We start from the raw sequence: 17,085 nt of genomic DNA on the forward strand, positions 1-17,085 counted from the left end.
GATACAGGCAGCCTAGAAATCAAAGGAGCCACATCCAAAGAAGCATCACAGATAAACTGTAGCCCCTGGATCAACTGATCAGCCAGCTCCACAAGACAGGGGGAAGCTGTTTCCCCTCCAGGTCCTGGCGTAAAAGTTTAGCCCACTCGGTCAGAGTTTGCGACACTAGAGCAATAGTAAATACCATATATGAAGAAATTGGTCGCACACCACCAAACGATTGGATGAAGAGAAGATTCTTTATTCACATATAATGTACAGTTAGTAAATACCAGACTAAGTGCCGAACCACCCACAGTGAACATATGGCGGGCCAGAGCCTCCACCCTCCTATCAGCTGGATCTGTAAAGGCCAGGGACTCCTGTAAAGGCCGGGGGGGGGGGGGGGGAGACCCACAGTGACCACTGAAAGTTTAGAGGGGCTGGGGGGAAGGAGGGGAACCCGGGGGTCCCACTGTCCCAGGGAGGGGCCTACGTCCTCCCAAAAACCCTCCAGGAGTAAAGGGTGGGACAGCTAATTCCCATACCAGGAACAGAGTGGGCACCGCTCCGGACAGGCCACCACTCCATCGGAATGTGGGTGGCTGTCAGGCAGGAGGAACGCTGTGACTCAGGCCGGGGCTAGGTGGTATACGCCCTCACGAGAGGTTTAACTCGCAGGCCAGCCCCCTTCCAGTTGGGCTATGTCGCGGCCGACCTAGCGCACAGCTGAGGCCTGTGCGCACTGGCTGGCCAGACTGGGGGGACACTCTGGATCTAGATTATCCAGTCCGTCGCCCAGTCCAGAAATTTGTTGTAGATTCTTACAGGAACAAAATAACATAGATAAGAAAAACTTCCATTTAAAAAGAAAAAATTGGGAGGCTAGGGGAGACACTAAATCTCTACTTTATCATTATAGTTGGGTTTGGGAGGTTGTGATGGACAGACTGAACTGTCCCCCAATACATGATTTCACCCCCATATTCTCCCGGAGTTCAGCTCGCTACCTGACCCTGTTGCGTGGAGCAGTAGAGGTATCTACTATCTATCTGGCTCATCTACTGACAGATGGCACCCTTAAGACGTTTGATGACTTGAGGGAGGTCTTCTCACTGCCCGGCCACATGTTTTTTAGATATTTACAGGTCAGACATGCCTTCCAGGCCCAGTTTACTACTACCCCACCCCGGGTTGAGCCCATTCCTATTTTGGAAATGATCACAGGTTCTGACCCTAAACACTTAATCTCTATGTTCTATACAGAGCTCCACTCGCCCTCTTCCACCAAAATCGCCTATGCTCTCAAGACTCACTGGGACTTCGACGTTGGGGGACTGGAGGATGAGGAGTGGAATGAGGCACTCGAGACATGCCAGAAAGTGTCCCCAAAGCTGTCCGATCCTCTCTCCCATTTCATAGACATATGTATAAGCACAGGGGTTGTCCCACCAATTTCGGCAAGATTTGGGATAGATGGCTACAGAGCCCAGACACGTGTATTTAGGAATGTCAGTATGTCTTGTAGTTCCTCCCTATCGATGCTAAATCACTGCTCTCCCTGCATTGTTTGTTACCCATGCACTATATTGTGTCTAGACTCATTGAGATTTTGTTGTACTTGCACAGTTCTCTTTATTTTCTTTGTTATATGTTGAAACTTCAATAAACATCACTGTTTAAAAAAAAGAAAAAATTGACATGACCAGAGATCCCAGCAAGGATCTAGGTTCCTACTCCTGACTAGGCAGAAAAAAACGGAGTGCCTATAGCGGAGAGTGCGTGTATACCCCCTAGGACTGCCCATAGGCATAGTCAAGCTTTTTCCTACCTAGTGTCCTACTCCTGTAGGGGTGGTATAAAGGAGGAGGGAAGAGCGCCACTTGAGTGCAAGATTATGATTTATTATGACATAAATACGTAGTAACTTACATTAAAGTAAGGATAAAAGCGTCTGTCAGGTACAAAACGGTTCCACGATGGTGAGAGGGGTCCGCACAATCCAGGGTGCCTCAGGTACAGAGCGCCAGACCAGCTGGCTGTGTGCTTCCAGGGGATTGGGGAGATCCGAGAGATGCAGCCGTGGAGGGAACCGGAGGGCGTCTGACATCAGCGGCAGGGAACTGGCAAGATGGCTGAGGGAGCTTCAAGACGCGTTTCGGAGTCTGCGTGAGGGCCCGGGCGGGGCATGCGCACTCCTTCTTCAGTTGAAGTAACTTAACTCTTGTTTCCTTCACGGCTGCATCTCTCGGATCTCCCCGATCGCCGGGACGCACACAGCCAGCTGGTCTGGCGCTCTGTACCTGAGGCACCCTGGATTGTGCGGACCCCTCTCACCATCGTGGAACCGTTTTGTACTTGACAGACGCTTTTATCCGTACTTTAATGTAAGTTACTACGTATTTATGTCATAATAAATCATAATCTTGCACTCAAGTGGCGCTCTTCCTTTATCCGTTTAGAGTTGACTTCACTCTGTTTGAATGAGCTGATCCTGAGCTGCAGATTACCCTTGGATTGCTTCTAAGAACTGTCAGAAATTTGCACATGGACTCTTCATCCCCCCCTGTGCGAACTGTTTTTGCCCCACCTGTGTACATCAACACTTTTATCTGCCATTGTTTCAGCTTATATCTATATGAACTCTTTGACCTTTGACCTCTGAGCGCCTAAACCAGTCTCTGTAGGGGTGGTATAACCCAATAGTAAGAAGAATCAGGAGCTGTGTCCGTCAATGAAGGAAAGAGAAATGCAGCATGTTCTACTTTCTTTTCTGGAACTGGAAAGCCCTGGAACTGACCACACTGGTGTGAACTATGCCATTGGAAACTATATAACCTACTTTCCATGCGTTTCTAATGGAGAAAAAAAACCACACTGGACTGCATGTAGTGTGAACTGGCCCTCAGACTCAGAATTAGGAATCATTCCCAGTAAGCATCAGATCTGGTCTGTACACGTACACACACAAACTTTGTATGATTAAAATCACCTTCTTCATGCTGCGCAGGATACTGTGTCCATCAATATATGCATCCCCTGAGCTGACAGTTTCGTCCCCAGTCAGCATGCGGAATGTGGTGGTCTTACCAGCTCCATTAAAGCCAAGCAAACCAAAGCACTCTCCTCGGCTGATGGCTAAAGACATGCGGTCAACGGCCAGGATGAAGTCTCGCCGACCATACACCTTAAAAACAGGATTATACCAAGTTAGCGATCAATATTTTTATCTTTGCTCAGATAGGACTCCAGAATATGCAATTTTACTTGTATGGCTGGTCTACTTTACCTGTAGGAGTCAGTCAAAGATCTCTTATAATTAATTTCCCATATCCCATATATATATATATAACACTGACACACATTATAACTTGATGCTTTTCAGTGTACATAGAGAGATTCACATAATTTCCCACCCCCTGCGAGAGCTCACGTCCATTCACAACTCATGCAAAGTAGAGTCCACTTGAGAGGTGTCCAGTTAACCTACCAATATGTCTTTGGTTGAAACCCATGCAAACACTGGATGGACACAGCTTTCATACAATAGCTGGGCGAAGGTAAAAAGTCACATTTGCATTAGCTAGTAGTAGTTAGTGATGGACTGAATTTAACTGGACTGGTAATGTTGACATAGAAGTATTCGTACAACACTTAACATTGCAGGAAATGTCAGGTTGAATGTGACTAAACACCAATAGCTATATCATGATCTAGATAAATGAGAATGTTCAAAGACACATTTGCATTTATAAAAAGTCATTAAAAGGGAAGCTCCAGGCTCCTTCAGAAAAAAAATAAAAAAGTCAACAGCTGTAAATACTTTAGCTGCTGACTTTTAATATTAGGACACTCCCCTGTACATGAATACAGCAGTTTCTTCACCCAAGCTGATTTTTCAATTGGCTCTCGGGTGCTGCTGCTTTCATCTCAGCTAAGTGAAACTGGCAGTGAAGCTTTGCGGCTTCACAATCGGTTCCCTACTACATATGCGTGATGCGCGTTGCACTTTGTGAATGGCCCCATGGCAAAGGACGGAGGAGGGGGGCCGAACTTCTGGCTGAGTTCCCCGCTGTGAGCACAGTCAGAAGTGGGAGCAGGTACCGGTCACAACCAGGTACCCGCTTCCCCCTTCCTCCCGAAAGGTACCAAATGTGGCAGCAGAGGGTGGGGGGGAGAAAAGACAAACAAGTGAAGCTTCCCCTTTTGGGTGAGGCTCGGCTTTAAATAAACTACTTTTCTTTAACAAAATTATCAGAAAATGAAACTCCATTCCCAGGTCTCACCTTACTGAGCTCCTTGATTACTAAAGGGCTGGTAAGCGATTGCTCTTCAGGAGACTCCAACACCTTCTTCCTCTCATCTGCTACATCTCGATCCTCTGGGGGAGTGACTGGAGATTCTGGAAGTGCAGACTGATGAAAACAGAAGGTGGAGAGATATAGGATTATGACATGAGCAACAAAATTAGGGAGTATGTTCTTTGTTCAGCCTCTAAAAAAAAAATAAGACAGGTTAAAGTGTATGTAAACCCTCACATGTAAAACGACCCATTCAGTTTAGAATAGAGATGAAAGACAAAACATTTTTGTATGGAAAAAAAAAAACAAAAAACAAAAAAAAAAAAAACCACTTCCTCTCCCCTCTTTTTTTAAGTGATCACATTCCCTCAGCTGCATAAGAGCTGGGGTAGAAGAAACAGCAGCCCACTGATCTTCCCAGTGAAGGGCTCTGCAGGGGGGGGGGGGGTCGGGACAAGTCTGATCATTGGAGGAGAGCAGACTTCCCACCATTGCTAGAGGACTGACCATCTGTACTCTCCTGCTTAGTGTGGTCAGTTTTTAATAGGAAAGAAAAGGGATTGACAGGGGTTTTCACACAAAGGAAGCAATACAAATAGAACAGGATACTTTATCATGCAAGTACATGGTACAGCAGGCACATAAGCAGGACTATAACATGTTGGGTTTACATATTCTTTAAACAAAATGTTTGTACTGTATTTCAAATGACCATACTTCGCAAAAGGCATTTTGTAAATAATGTATTATTTGATTTCTTTTGTTTTTTTTTGAACATATGAAGTTGACATAAAAAACAGAAAGCAAAATTGCAGAGTCTAATAATGCACGCGTGAGGCAATACTCGTAGGTCCAATGTTTTGCTCCCTCCAGTGTACTGTTATGTTGTGAGCCTGTTTTTCCTCTAACAGAAGTAAGAACATTGATCAGCTACAGAAGGAAGACACTAGCAAATGGCCAGACTTATGATTTGGGTGTGCAATGAGCAATCACGTTATTGATGTTTGATATACTAGCTATAGCACTGCTTCAAAAGTTAACTATCTACGGTATTTTAATCAATCATAAATCAATCAATATTACTTCAACAAACTAAATGTATTGTACCCAGTAACGACGTCTAAACTGCCAAAGCTGGCAGAGTATTCGACTCTCGATAATGAAGAGGAGACACAGAAAGGTCAGGCCCTGGACAGTCATTGATGTCAAATAACGACCCACTCCCGGTTGATAGAAAGAGTAGTAATTTGTTTGATAGCTGATGTCTGGAAGGAATATGATAGTTACATCAAGGAAATTATTCTTGGCTCACATAATCAACACCATATAAAAAATATAATATATATATATTTCAATTTCCAACTACTACCAAAGTCCAAAGGTACTTTAGACTCAGGAGCTCATAAAAGGTGACAGATGCTCATTACTCACTCAGAACTTTGCAGATTATTTCAGTTGGTATAGAGGAAGTGCAGAATTGCAGGAAGTGATAGTTTTGGTAGAAGTTACTAAATGCTCGCCCCAGACAATAATTGGGAAGCACCAAAAATACAAGATCCAGGGTGTGAGACAAGTCCACCATGCCAAGGGCTGTAAAGAGAATTACAAATGGAGTGTGAATGATGTTTGGACACAAAGCATCACAATAAAATTATTATTTCAAAAGGTACAAATGTGCTACTGCAACAGCACACTCCTTGGTTAAAAAAAAAAAAGTGTCTCACAAAAAAGTGAGTACACTCACATTTGTGTAAATATTTTATTATATCTTTTCCTGTGACAACACTGAAGAAATGACACTTTGCTACAATGTAAAGCAGTGAGTGTACAGCTTGTATAACAGTGTAAAATTTGCTGTCCCCTCAAAATAACTCAACACACAGCCATTAATGTCTAAACTGCTGGCAACAAAAGTGATTACACTCCTAAGTGAAAATGTCCAAATTAAGCCCACAGTGTCAATGATTTGTGTGGCCACCATTATTTTCCACTACTGCCTTAACCCTCATGGACTTGGAGTTCACCAGGGCTTCACAGGTTGCCACTGGAGTCCTTTTCCACTCCTCCATGACGACATCACGGAGCTGGTGGATGTTCGAGACCTTGCGCTCCTTCACCTTCCATTTGAGGATGCCCCACAGATGCTCAATAGGGTTTAGGTCTGGAGACATGCTTGGCCAGTCCATCACCTTTACCCTCAGCTTCTTTAGCAAGGCAATGGTCGTCTTGGAGGTGTGTTTGGGGTTGTTATGTTGGAATACTGCCCTGTGGCCCAGTCTCCAAAGGGAGGGGATCATGCTCTGTGTCAGTATGTCACAGTACATGTTCCCTCAATGAACTGTAGCTCCCCAGTGTCGGCAGCACTCATGCAGTCCCAGACCATGACAATCCCACCACTATGCTTGGCTGTAGGCAAGACACACTTGTCTTTGTACTCCTCACCTGGCTACCGCCACACACGCTTGACACCATCTGAACCTAATAAGTTTATCTTGGTCTCATCAGACCACAAGACATGGTTCCAGTAATCCATGTCCTTAGGCTGCTTGTCTTCAGTAAACTGTTTGCGGGCTTTCTTGTGCATCATCTTTAGAAGAGGCTTCTTTCTGCGATGACAGACATGCAGACCAATTTGATGCAGTGTGCGTCGTATGGTCTGAGCACTGACAGGCTGACCTCTCCCACCACTTAAACCTCTGCAGCAATGCTGGCAGCACTCATACGTTTATTTCCCAAACACAACCTCTGTATATGACGCTGAGCACGGGAACTCAACTTCTTTGGTTGACCATGGTGAGGCCTGTTCTGAGTGGAACCTGTCCTGTTAAACTGCTGTATGGTCTTGGCCACCGTGCTGCAGCTCAGTTTCAGGGTCTTGGCAATCTTCTTATAGCCTAGGCCAGTGATGGTGAACCTTGGCACATTAGATGTTTTGAAACAACATTTTCCATGATGCTCAACTACACTGCAGAGTGCATGAGCATCATGGAAAATGTAGTTCCAAAACATCTGGGGTGCTAAGGTTCACCATCACTGACCTAGGCCATCTTTATGTAGAGCAACAATTCTTTTGTTCAGATTCTCAGAGAGTTCTTTGCCATGAGGTGCCATGTTGAACTTCCCGTGACCAGTATGAGAGAGTGACAACACCAAATTTAACACACCTGCTCCCCATTTACACCGGAAACCTTGTAACTCTAACGGGTCACATGACACCGGGGAAGGAAAATGGCTAATTTGGACATTTTATACTTAGGGGTGTACTCACTTTTGTTTCCAACTGTTTAGACATTAATGGCTGTGTGTTGAGTTATTTTGAAGGGACAGCAAATTTACACTGTTATACAAGCTGTACACTCACTACTTTACATTGTAGCAAAGTGTCATTTCTTTAGTGTTGTCACATGAAAAGATATAATAAAATACTTACAAAAATGTGAGGGGGTGTACCCACTTTTGTGAGATACTGTATATATATATATATATACATATACATACATACATACATACAGTGCCTTGCGAAAGTATTCGGCCCCCTTGAACTTTGTAACCTTTTGCCATATTTCAGGCTTCAAACATAAAGATATAAAACTGTAATATTTTGTGAAGAATCAACAACAAGTGGGACACAATCATGAAGTGGAACAAAATTTATTGGATATTTCAAACTTTGTTAACAAATAAAAAGCTGAAAAATTGGGCGTGCAAAATTATTCAGCCCCTTTACTTTCAGTGCAGCAAACTCTCTCCAGAAGTTCAGTGAGGATCTTTGAATGATCCAATGTTGACCTAAATGACTAATGATGATAAATAGAATCCACCTGTGTGTAATCAAGTCTCCGTATAAAGCACCTGCACTGTGATAGTCTCAGAGGTCCGTTTAACGCGCAAAGAGGATCATGACGAACAAGGAACACACCAGGCATGTCCGAGATACTGTTGTGGAGAAGTTTAAAGCCGGATTTGGATACAAAAAGATTTCCCAAGATTTAAACACCCCAAGGAGCACTGTGCAAGTATGTGCATAATATTGAAATGGAAGGAGTATCAGACTACTGCAAACCTACGAAGACCTGGCCGTCCCTCTAAACTTTCAGCTCATACAAGGAGAAGACTGATCAGAGATGCAGCCAAGAGGCCCATGATCACTCTGGATGAACTGCAGAGATCTACAGCTGAGGTGGGAGACTATGTCCATAGGACAACAATCAGTCGTATACTGCACAAATCTGGCCTTTATGGAAGAGTGTAAAGAAGAAAGCCATTTCTTAAAGATATCCAAAAAAGTGTTGTTTAAAGTTTGCCACAAGCCACCTGGGAGACACACCAAACATGTGGAAGAAGGTGCTCTGGTCAGATGAAACCAAAATCAAACTTTTTGGCAACAATGCAAAATGTTATGTTTGGCGTAAAAGCAACACAGCTCATCACCCTGAACACACCATCCCCACTGTCAAACATGGTGGTGGCAGCATCATGGTTTGGGCCTCCTTTTCTTCAGCAGGGACAGGGAAGATGGTTAAAATTGATGAGAAGATGGATGGAGCCAAATACAGGACCATTCTGGAAGAAAACCTGATGGAGTCTGCAAAAGACCTGAGACTGGGACGGAGATTTGTCTTCCAACAAGACAATGATCCAAAACATAAAGCAAAATCTACAATGGAATGGTTCACAAATAAACATATCCAGGTGTTAGAATGGCCAAGTCAAAGTCCAGACCTGAATCCAATCGAGAATCTGTGGAAAGAACTGAAAACTGCTATTCACAAACGCTCTCCTTCCAACCTCACTGAGCTCGAGCTGTTTTGCAAGGAGGAATGGGCAAAAATTTCAGTTTCTTGATGGGCAAAACTGATAGAGACATACCCCAAGTGACTTACAGCTGTAATCGCAGCAAAAGGTGGCGCTACAAAGTATTAACTTAAGGGGGCTGAATAATTTTGCACGCCCAATTTTTCAGTTTTTTATTTGTTAAAAAAGTTTGAAATATCCAATAAATTTTGTCCCACTTCATGATTGTGTCCCACTTGTTGTTGATTCTTCACAAAAAAATTACAGTTTTATATCTTTATGTTTGAAGCCTGAAATGTGGCAAAAGGTTGAAAAGTTAAAGGGGGCCGAATACTTTCGCAAGGCACTGTATATACAGTGGGTACGGAAAGTATTCAGACCCCCTTACATTTTTCACTCTTTGTTATATTGCAGCCATTTGCTAAAATCATTTAAGTTCATTCTTCTTCCTCATGAATGTACACATAGCACCCCATATTGACAGAAAAACACAGAATTGTTGACATTGTTGCAGATTTATTAAAAAAGAAAAACTGAAATATCACATGGTCCTAAGTATTCAGACCCTTTGCTGTGACACTCATATATTTAACTCAGGTGCTTTCCATTTCTTCTGATCATCCTTGGGATGGTTCTACACCTTCATTTGAGTCCAGCTGTGTTTGATTATACTGATTGGACTTGATTAGGAAAGCCACACACCTGTCTATATAAGACCTTCCAGATCACAATGCATGTCAGAGCAAATGAGAATCATGAGGTCAAAGGAACTGCCTGAAGAGCTCAGAGACAGAATTGTGGCAAGGCACAGATCTGGCCAAGGTTACAAAAAGATTTCTGCTGCACTTAAGGTTCATAAGAGCACAGTGGCCTCCATAATCCTCAAATGGAAGACGTTTGGGACGACCAGAACCCTTCCTAGAGCTGGCCGTTCGGCCAAACTGAGCTATCGGAGGAGAAGAGCCTTGGTGAGAGAGGTAAAGAAGAACCCAAAGATCACTGTGGCTGAGCTCCAGAGATGCAGTCAGGAGATGGGAGAAAGTTGTAGAAAGTCAACCATCACTGCAGCCCTCCACCAGTCGGGGCTTTATGGCAGAGTGGCCCGACGGAAGCCTCTCCTCAGTGTAAGACACATGAAAGCCCGCATGGAGTTTGCTAAAAAACACCTGAAGGACTCCAAGATGGTGAGAAATAAGATTCTCTGGTCTGATGAGACCAAAATAGAACTTTTTGGCCTTAATTCTAAGCGGTATGTGTGGAGAAAACCAGGCACTGCTCATCACCTGTCCAATACAGTCCCAACAGTGAAGCATGGTGGTGGCAGCATCATGCTGTGGGGGTGTTTTTCAGCTGCAGGGACAGGACGACTGGTTGCAATCGAGGGAAAGATGAATGCGGCCAAGTACAGGGATATCCTGGACAAAAACCTTCTCCAGAGTGCTCTGGACCTCAGACTGGGCCGAAGGTTTACCTTCTAACAAGACAATGACCCTAAGCACACAGCTAAAATAACGAAGGAGTGGCTTCACAACAACTCTGTGACTGTTCTTGAATGGCCCAGCCAGAGCCCTGACTTAAACCCAATTGAGCATCTCTGGAGAGACCTAAAAATGGCTGTCCACCAACGTTTACCATCCAACCTGACAGAACTGGAGAGGATCTGCAAGGAGGAATGGCAGAGGATCCCCAAATCCAGGTGTGAAAGACTTGTTGCATCTTTCCCAAAAAGACTACTGGCTGTATTAGATCAAAAGGGGGCTTCTACTAAATACCGAGCAAAGGGTCTGAATACTTAGGACCATGTGATATTTCAGTTTTTCTTTTTTAATATATCTGCAACAATGTCAACAATTCTGTGTTTTTCTGTCAGTATGGGGTGCTATGTGTACATTCATGAGGAAGAAGAATGAACTTAAATGATTTTAGCAAATGGCTGCAATATAACAAAGAGTGAAAAATTTAAGGGGGTCTGAATACTTTCCGTACCCACTGTATATATATATATAATATATATATATATATATATATATATATATATATATTAGAAATCACTAAACAGACTTATGTGATACTGTAAATAAATATGTAACTAATTAAACTGTGAATAAATACATAAATGATACGTAATGTGCAAGCACACATAAAATTTGATCTGAAAATCCAAACTCAACAAACAATAAAAGAAATTGCCCACCAACATTCATGTCCAAACAAACAAATCCAAAAAAAAGCCACCAGCAATAAATAACTTTAGTGTCTCCACACTTTGTACCAGTCTTTAAGTTCCACACACTTTAGAGAGCTATGTAAGCAAATTCTTTTCATCTCATGTGTTAGAATCACACTCTTTGTGCATAATCCACAAATCCTCCATCTTCAGTGCTTTAAATGTGTACTCTCACCTAATTTGATGGACCTCTATAATCATAGAAGGTCAAATGCCATAGAAGGTCAAATGTATAACACCGGATTTCACAGCACTCCTCTGCAACTGCCTCTAGTGCCCTGCTACACAAGATATATACTATACGTAGCTCAAACCCCAATAAAGAACTCCACAGTGCTCACTGCGTGCTTTTTTTATTTAAAATCTGTGGTTGACAACCCTCACATTATGAGACAATCATTCAGCATATGAAACAAGTCTAAGGAGAAGCTGTCTATCAATGTTCCTCTGCCTGTGTGAATGCAGCGGTACTCGATAGGACCTGTGGGGTGGTGCAGCATGATGTGGTGGCAGTAAACACTCAGAGTCCATTTTCAGAAACAGAACTTATATTAAAGCGGAGTTCCACCCTGGAATTTTTTTTTTTTTTTAAAAATACCCCCGGGACAGTCAGGGCTAGTGCATTCCACAATGGCTAGCCTCTGATATGTCCCGGGTTGCACTTACCTGTTAGGACAAATACTTACCTTGAAAACGTCTTGTCCAGCGCTGCCATCTCAGATGTGGGCAGCTTGAAGCCAGCGAGATCCTCTTCAGCGTCCTCTTCTGCCTTCTTCGGTCCCACGATGCCCTGCGCCGGCCCCGACATCACTTCCGGGTCGCGCGCGTCATCCCTCCACAGCTTATGGGCATGCCCAGAAGCTGTTTAGAAGGGAATGACGCGCGCGCGCCCTGGAACTGACGTCGGGGCCGGTGCAGGCGCAATGATTCCTGGGAGCGATGACGTTCAGCTCCCAGGAATCATTGCAGAGCCAGGAAGTGACGACGGGCCGCGGCCGAGGAAGAAGGAAGTAAGGTAAGTATATTTTCTTCGCTACGAGGTAAGTAAAAAAAAAAAAAAATGCGAGTATCCATTTCTTTTTCAGGTGACCCGGAGCGAGAAGATGGAGGTAAGTATAAAATTAGGGTGGAACTCCACTTTAAGGTAGAAGTTCAATAATTCACAAAAAGCCTGGCAGGATGGCACCTGACCGGAAACACTCACAGGATGCAAAGTGATATGTAGTAGAGCAGGTCTCAGGAATGCCGACAGCGATTGTCTTGAGGGGCGGAATGCAACGTAGCCGGTCCATGCCCAAATAGGGAGGTTTCCAGGAAGAATGGGGTGTAACTATCTTTTCCCTACTCATCTGGAATCTCTCCCTGCCACTAATCATTATCCCTGTCTGGCAGGTGACTTGTGCGTACAACACTCACACACAAAATACACGCCAAGCCTAGGAGCCAGGGCCCTAAATAGTCTCTGCCGGACCCAAGATGACTGTCAGAATCACATGGGGTGGCAGCGTCTATTTGGATAGCTTCCCCAGTAACCGGGAAAACAGAGGAACCATGTTCCTCTTGACTTTCCCTCCAACTGCAATACCACTGCGGTCAAGCGCCATTTACAGTGGAGGTTATTGACTGCACTTACCTACAAACCAAAAAGCATAATGACAGCACCGGACACTCCCCACCTCACGCACTCTGTCCCTAATGGACTTCCTTAGTGGTAGGAGGTCCTAGGATGCATCATGCTTTAAAATACACACCTCGTGACTTCACCTGAGACAAAACATATACTGTATATTTATCCCAATCTTAGTCCGTAGGGTTAAATATTGAGTTGGCCCAACCTTTGCACCTTTACCAGCTTCAACTCTTCTGGGAAGACTGTCCACAAGGTTTAGGAGTGTGTCTAGGGAATGTTTGACCATTCTTCCAGAAGCGCATTTGTGAGGTCAGGCACTGATGTTGGATGAGAAGCCCTGGCTCGCAGTCTCAAATTCATCCCAAAGGTGTTCTATCGGGTTGAGGTGCAGACCAGTCAAGTTCCTCCACCCCAAACTCGCTCATCCATGTCTTAATGGACCTTGCTTTGGGCACTGGTCCAAATCATTTGGTGGAAGGGATATTATGGTGTGGGGTTGTTTTTCAGCTTGGCTCCTTAGTTCCAGTGAAGGGAACTCTTAAGGCGTCAGCATACCAAGACATTTTGGACAATTTCATGCTCCCAACTTTGTGGGAACAGTTTGGGGATGGCCCCTTCTTGTTGCAACATGACTGCGTACCAGTGCACAAAGCAAAGCGAGGAACTGGCCTGCACAGAGTCCTGACCTTAACCTGATAGAACACCTTTGGGAGGAATTAGGATGGGGACTGCAAAGTAGGCTCTCTCATTCAACATCAGGGCCTGACCTAACAAGTTCCCATAGAAACACTCCTAAACCTTGTGGAAAGCCTTTCCAGGACAGTAGAAGCTGTTATAGCTGCAAAGGGTGGGCCAACACAAAATTGAACCCTATGGACTAAGACTGGGATGCCATTAAAGTTCATGTGCGTGTTAAAGAAAGGCGTCCCAATACTTTCAACTATATATATATATATATATATATATATATATCATTTTATGTAAAATATATATACACAAAACACAATTTAAAAAGTGTATAAATAAAAATAAAATATTATTATTATTTAATAGCAGGAGAATTTTGAACACCCAGACTGCAAATCACCAGAAAAGCAGTTGCCATCTAACCAAAAAAATAAATAACCTGAATGTAAGGAGCTTCACACAAACAAACCTGCTAACACTACTATGATAACACACTTCTAAAAAGGTGATAATTAAATGATGCAAGAGGACAGCTTAATATGGGGCTTAACATCACTATTTTCAATTCAAAACTAATAAAGGCAGAAAATATTTTTCAGTAAGAGTTTGCCATTCCCACCTTGAATGCTCATGATAGTGACGGATAAGAAGCTGGCCGTGCCAGACAGAATATTGAAGATGGTGAGTCGAGTGTATGCGGTTGCAGTGGAGGTGAATAGGAAGCTAAACAAGTACATGAGGGGAATGACAGCCCAGCCATAGAGCAGTAACATTATCATGACATCCACCAGGTGATGATCATCTGTGTACGCCCGGACTCTGAAGGCCTGAAATACCACCTGTCAGAGAAAATGAGTAGAAATTAGACATGTGAAGCAAACAGGAAAAAAAAAAATCCTGCAAAATAACATGTAATGGAGACAAATAAAAATATGGAATGCACAAGCATTAAGGCAGGAAAGAAACTATGTGGTGCCTTAGGAAACAAAGTGCATCTAAAGTCATACCTTTTTTGTAGTTTTGGATGAAGTGGTGAGGGGTTAGAAACCCTGCCAGATTTCTAATGCTGTCTGTTTTCCTATGGAGATTTACTTTCTCCATTTGTCACAGGGACTGAATGAGAGGGTGAATCTCCGTAACAGGGGATCAACAACAACAAAAGTTCTAACTAGTCATCACTTATTCCGAAAAGATAAATAAATAACTAACTAACAATAAAGAAATGGACCTTGAAGGTAGTTTTAAATGACCTATATTGATCCAGAGTAATAAAACCCAACTCCTAATGGAGCAGATGCTAGCATTCAGTCTACAGTTTATAAAAATGTCAGTTACGGTATCAGTCTTCAATAACAATGCACTGGATCAATCACAAATATTCATGCTGCCCACAGCAATCAGTTAGATTCCCTTTTTATGTTCTAATCTGCCCTAGGAGCATAAAACAAGACAGTAGCTCTATCAGTTGTGGGAATGACGGAGGTCAAGATGAGCAAGTGGGAAACTTAAAGCGGAGTTCCAGCCATTTACTCACCTGTCCAACGGTCCAGCGATGCGGCCGCCGGAAGCCTCGATCCTCTCCCTCGGCGCCGGCATCACTGCTGTGGGCACCCGGCTGTTACAGTTTGCGGCTTCACAGCCGGGTACCCACTGCGCATGCGCGAGTCGCGCTGCGCGCCGTGATTGGCCGGCAATCTTCTGGGACCTCTGACGTGTCCCAGAAGATTGCAGGGAGGGAGGGGGAGAGGAGAACTTCCGCTCAGGGCGCCGCGGCGCTCCGAGCGGAAGTGGGAGCGGGTACCTGTCAAAACTAGGTACCCGCTCCCCCCCCCAAAAAATGACATGCCAAATGTGGCATGTCGGGGGGTCAGGACTCCCTAAAGCGGAAGTTCCACTTTTGGGTGGAACTCCGCTTTAAGCTAGGTTCACATCTGTGCGGGTGGTTCCCGCTGCGGGTCCGCACCTATTCCTTCAGCCGCAGCCACCCACACAGAAAAACGCACTGGATACATGCGGGTGCCATTAATCCTAATGGCATGCTGCATGCACTGGAAATCTGTCCTGCGCTGGGAAATGCACTGCACTTGCGGTTCCTATGCAGGCTGTGATTACAGCAATGGTGCAGGGACCTTTTCCATGCATTTCAGGAGGCACAACAGCCCATTCAAATGAATTGGTTGCCATGCCTACGTGAAAATTCAGTTTGCAGAGTCGCATTAATGCAAACGTTAGCTAAAACCAGAAAACTGCAGCACTAGATATAAAAAAAATTTGATTTTTGACTTACCGTAAAATCAATTTCTCTGATGTTCATTGAAGGACACAGCTTCTGGTATTCTTAACCATTGGGTTATACTGCCCTCTACAGGAGTAGGACACTAGGCAGAAAAAAATTCTGGCTACACCCATGGGCAGTCCCAGAGGGTATACTCCCTCTCTCTGCTATAGCCACTAAGTTTTGTTACAAGCAGTGTCGGGAGAATTATAACTCCACAGAGGGGTGGGTGCTGTGTCCGTCAATGAACATCAGAGAAATGGATTTTATGGTAAGTCAAAAATTACATTTTCTCTTTTGTTCATTGATGGACACAGCTTCTGGTATTCCTAACCATTGGGACGTCCCAAAGCAGTGTCAAACATGAGGGGTGGGAAACACCAAAAAATTTCCAAGGCTACACATTAGCCAACCAGGCAACCAGGGGCTCAACCAAACAACTGGAGCCCACCTGAAAAAAAAACAATACACCCTCAAAGAGGATCGGGTCCTCTTAAACAGCAGCCTGCAAAACCTTGCGGCCAAAGGAAGCATCCGCAGATTCCAACGCATCCACTTTATAAGACTTTATAAAAAAAAGTGCACCGACAATCTTGCAAACCTGCATCACTGACGTCTGATGATGGAAGGCCCAGGAGGCACTAAGCGCCATAGTAGAGTGCGCCTTGACAGGGAAAGGAGGAACCTGACCCCTGATGGAATAGGCCTGAACCACCGTCTCTCTGATCCATCTAGAAATGGTATAGAGAAGAAGAGGAAGCAGACAACCCTTTACAAGGTCCATCCGTGAGCATAAATAGAATCGGACTTCCTGAAAGACTCTGTAGCTGCTAGGTACACCCTAATTGCCTGGACCACATCCAAGGCATGCAAGACAATTTCCTTCAGATGTTTAAGCCTGGGACACAGGGAAGGCAACACAATTTTTTCATTCAAATGAAAATCAGAGACCAACTTAGGAAGGAATGACGGACAGGGGCGAAGCACTACCTTATCCTTGTGAATCACCATAAGGTGAACGACAAGGTAACACCGCCAGTTCAGACACCCTACGTGCAGGGTTGAAAGCCACCAAAAAAAGGCCACCTTCTGGGGACAGCGCAAGCAGAGTAAACTGTCGAATATTCTCAAAGGGAGACTGCTGGAGAACCGAAAGAACTAAATTGAGGTCGCAAGGCGATAAAGGAGACCA

The 17,085-nt window shown here is 44.2% G+C and overlaps 1 protein-coding gene across 2 annotated transcripts in view; it reads right to left on the reverse strand.

Moving 5' to 3' along the window:
• ABCA3 (ATP binding cassette subfamily A member 3) overlaps window positions 1-17,085 on the reverse strand; it is an 899,850-nt gene that overhangs the window by 17,911 nt on the left and 864,854 nt on the right. For both annotated transcript variants that reach the window (XM_082262135.1, XM_082262134.1), the window contains exons 23-27: window positions 14,238-14,457; window positions 5,712-5,870; window positions 5,388-5,545; window positions 4,266-4,394; window positions 2,972-3,166 (exon numbers count right to left, since the gene is read on the reverse strand). In XM_082262135.1, coding sequence (XP_082118261.1) covers window positions 2,972-3,166; window positions 4,266-4,394; window positions 5,388-5,545; window positions 5,712-5,870; window positions 14,238-14,457 — 861 coding nt within the window. The remainder of the gene's footprint in view (window positions 1-2,971; window positions 3,167-4,265; window positions 4,395-5,387; window positions 5,546-5,711; window positions 5,871-14,237; window positions 14,458-17,085) is intronic.

Source organism: Pelophylax lessonae (assembly GCF_965119305.1).
Source record: "Pelophylax lessonae genome assembly, chromosome: 6".
Classification (NCBI taxonomy): domain Eukaryota; kingdom Metazoa; phylum Chordata; class Amphibia; order Anura; family Ranidae; genus Pelophylax; species Pelophylax lessonae.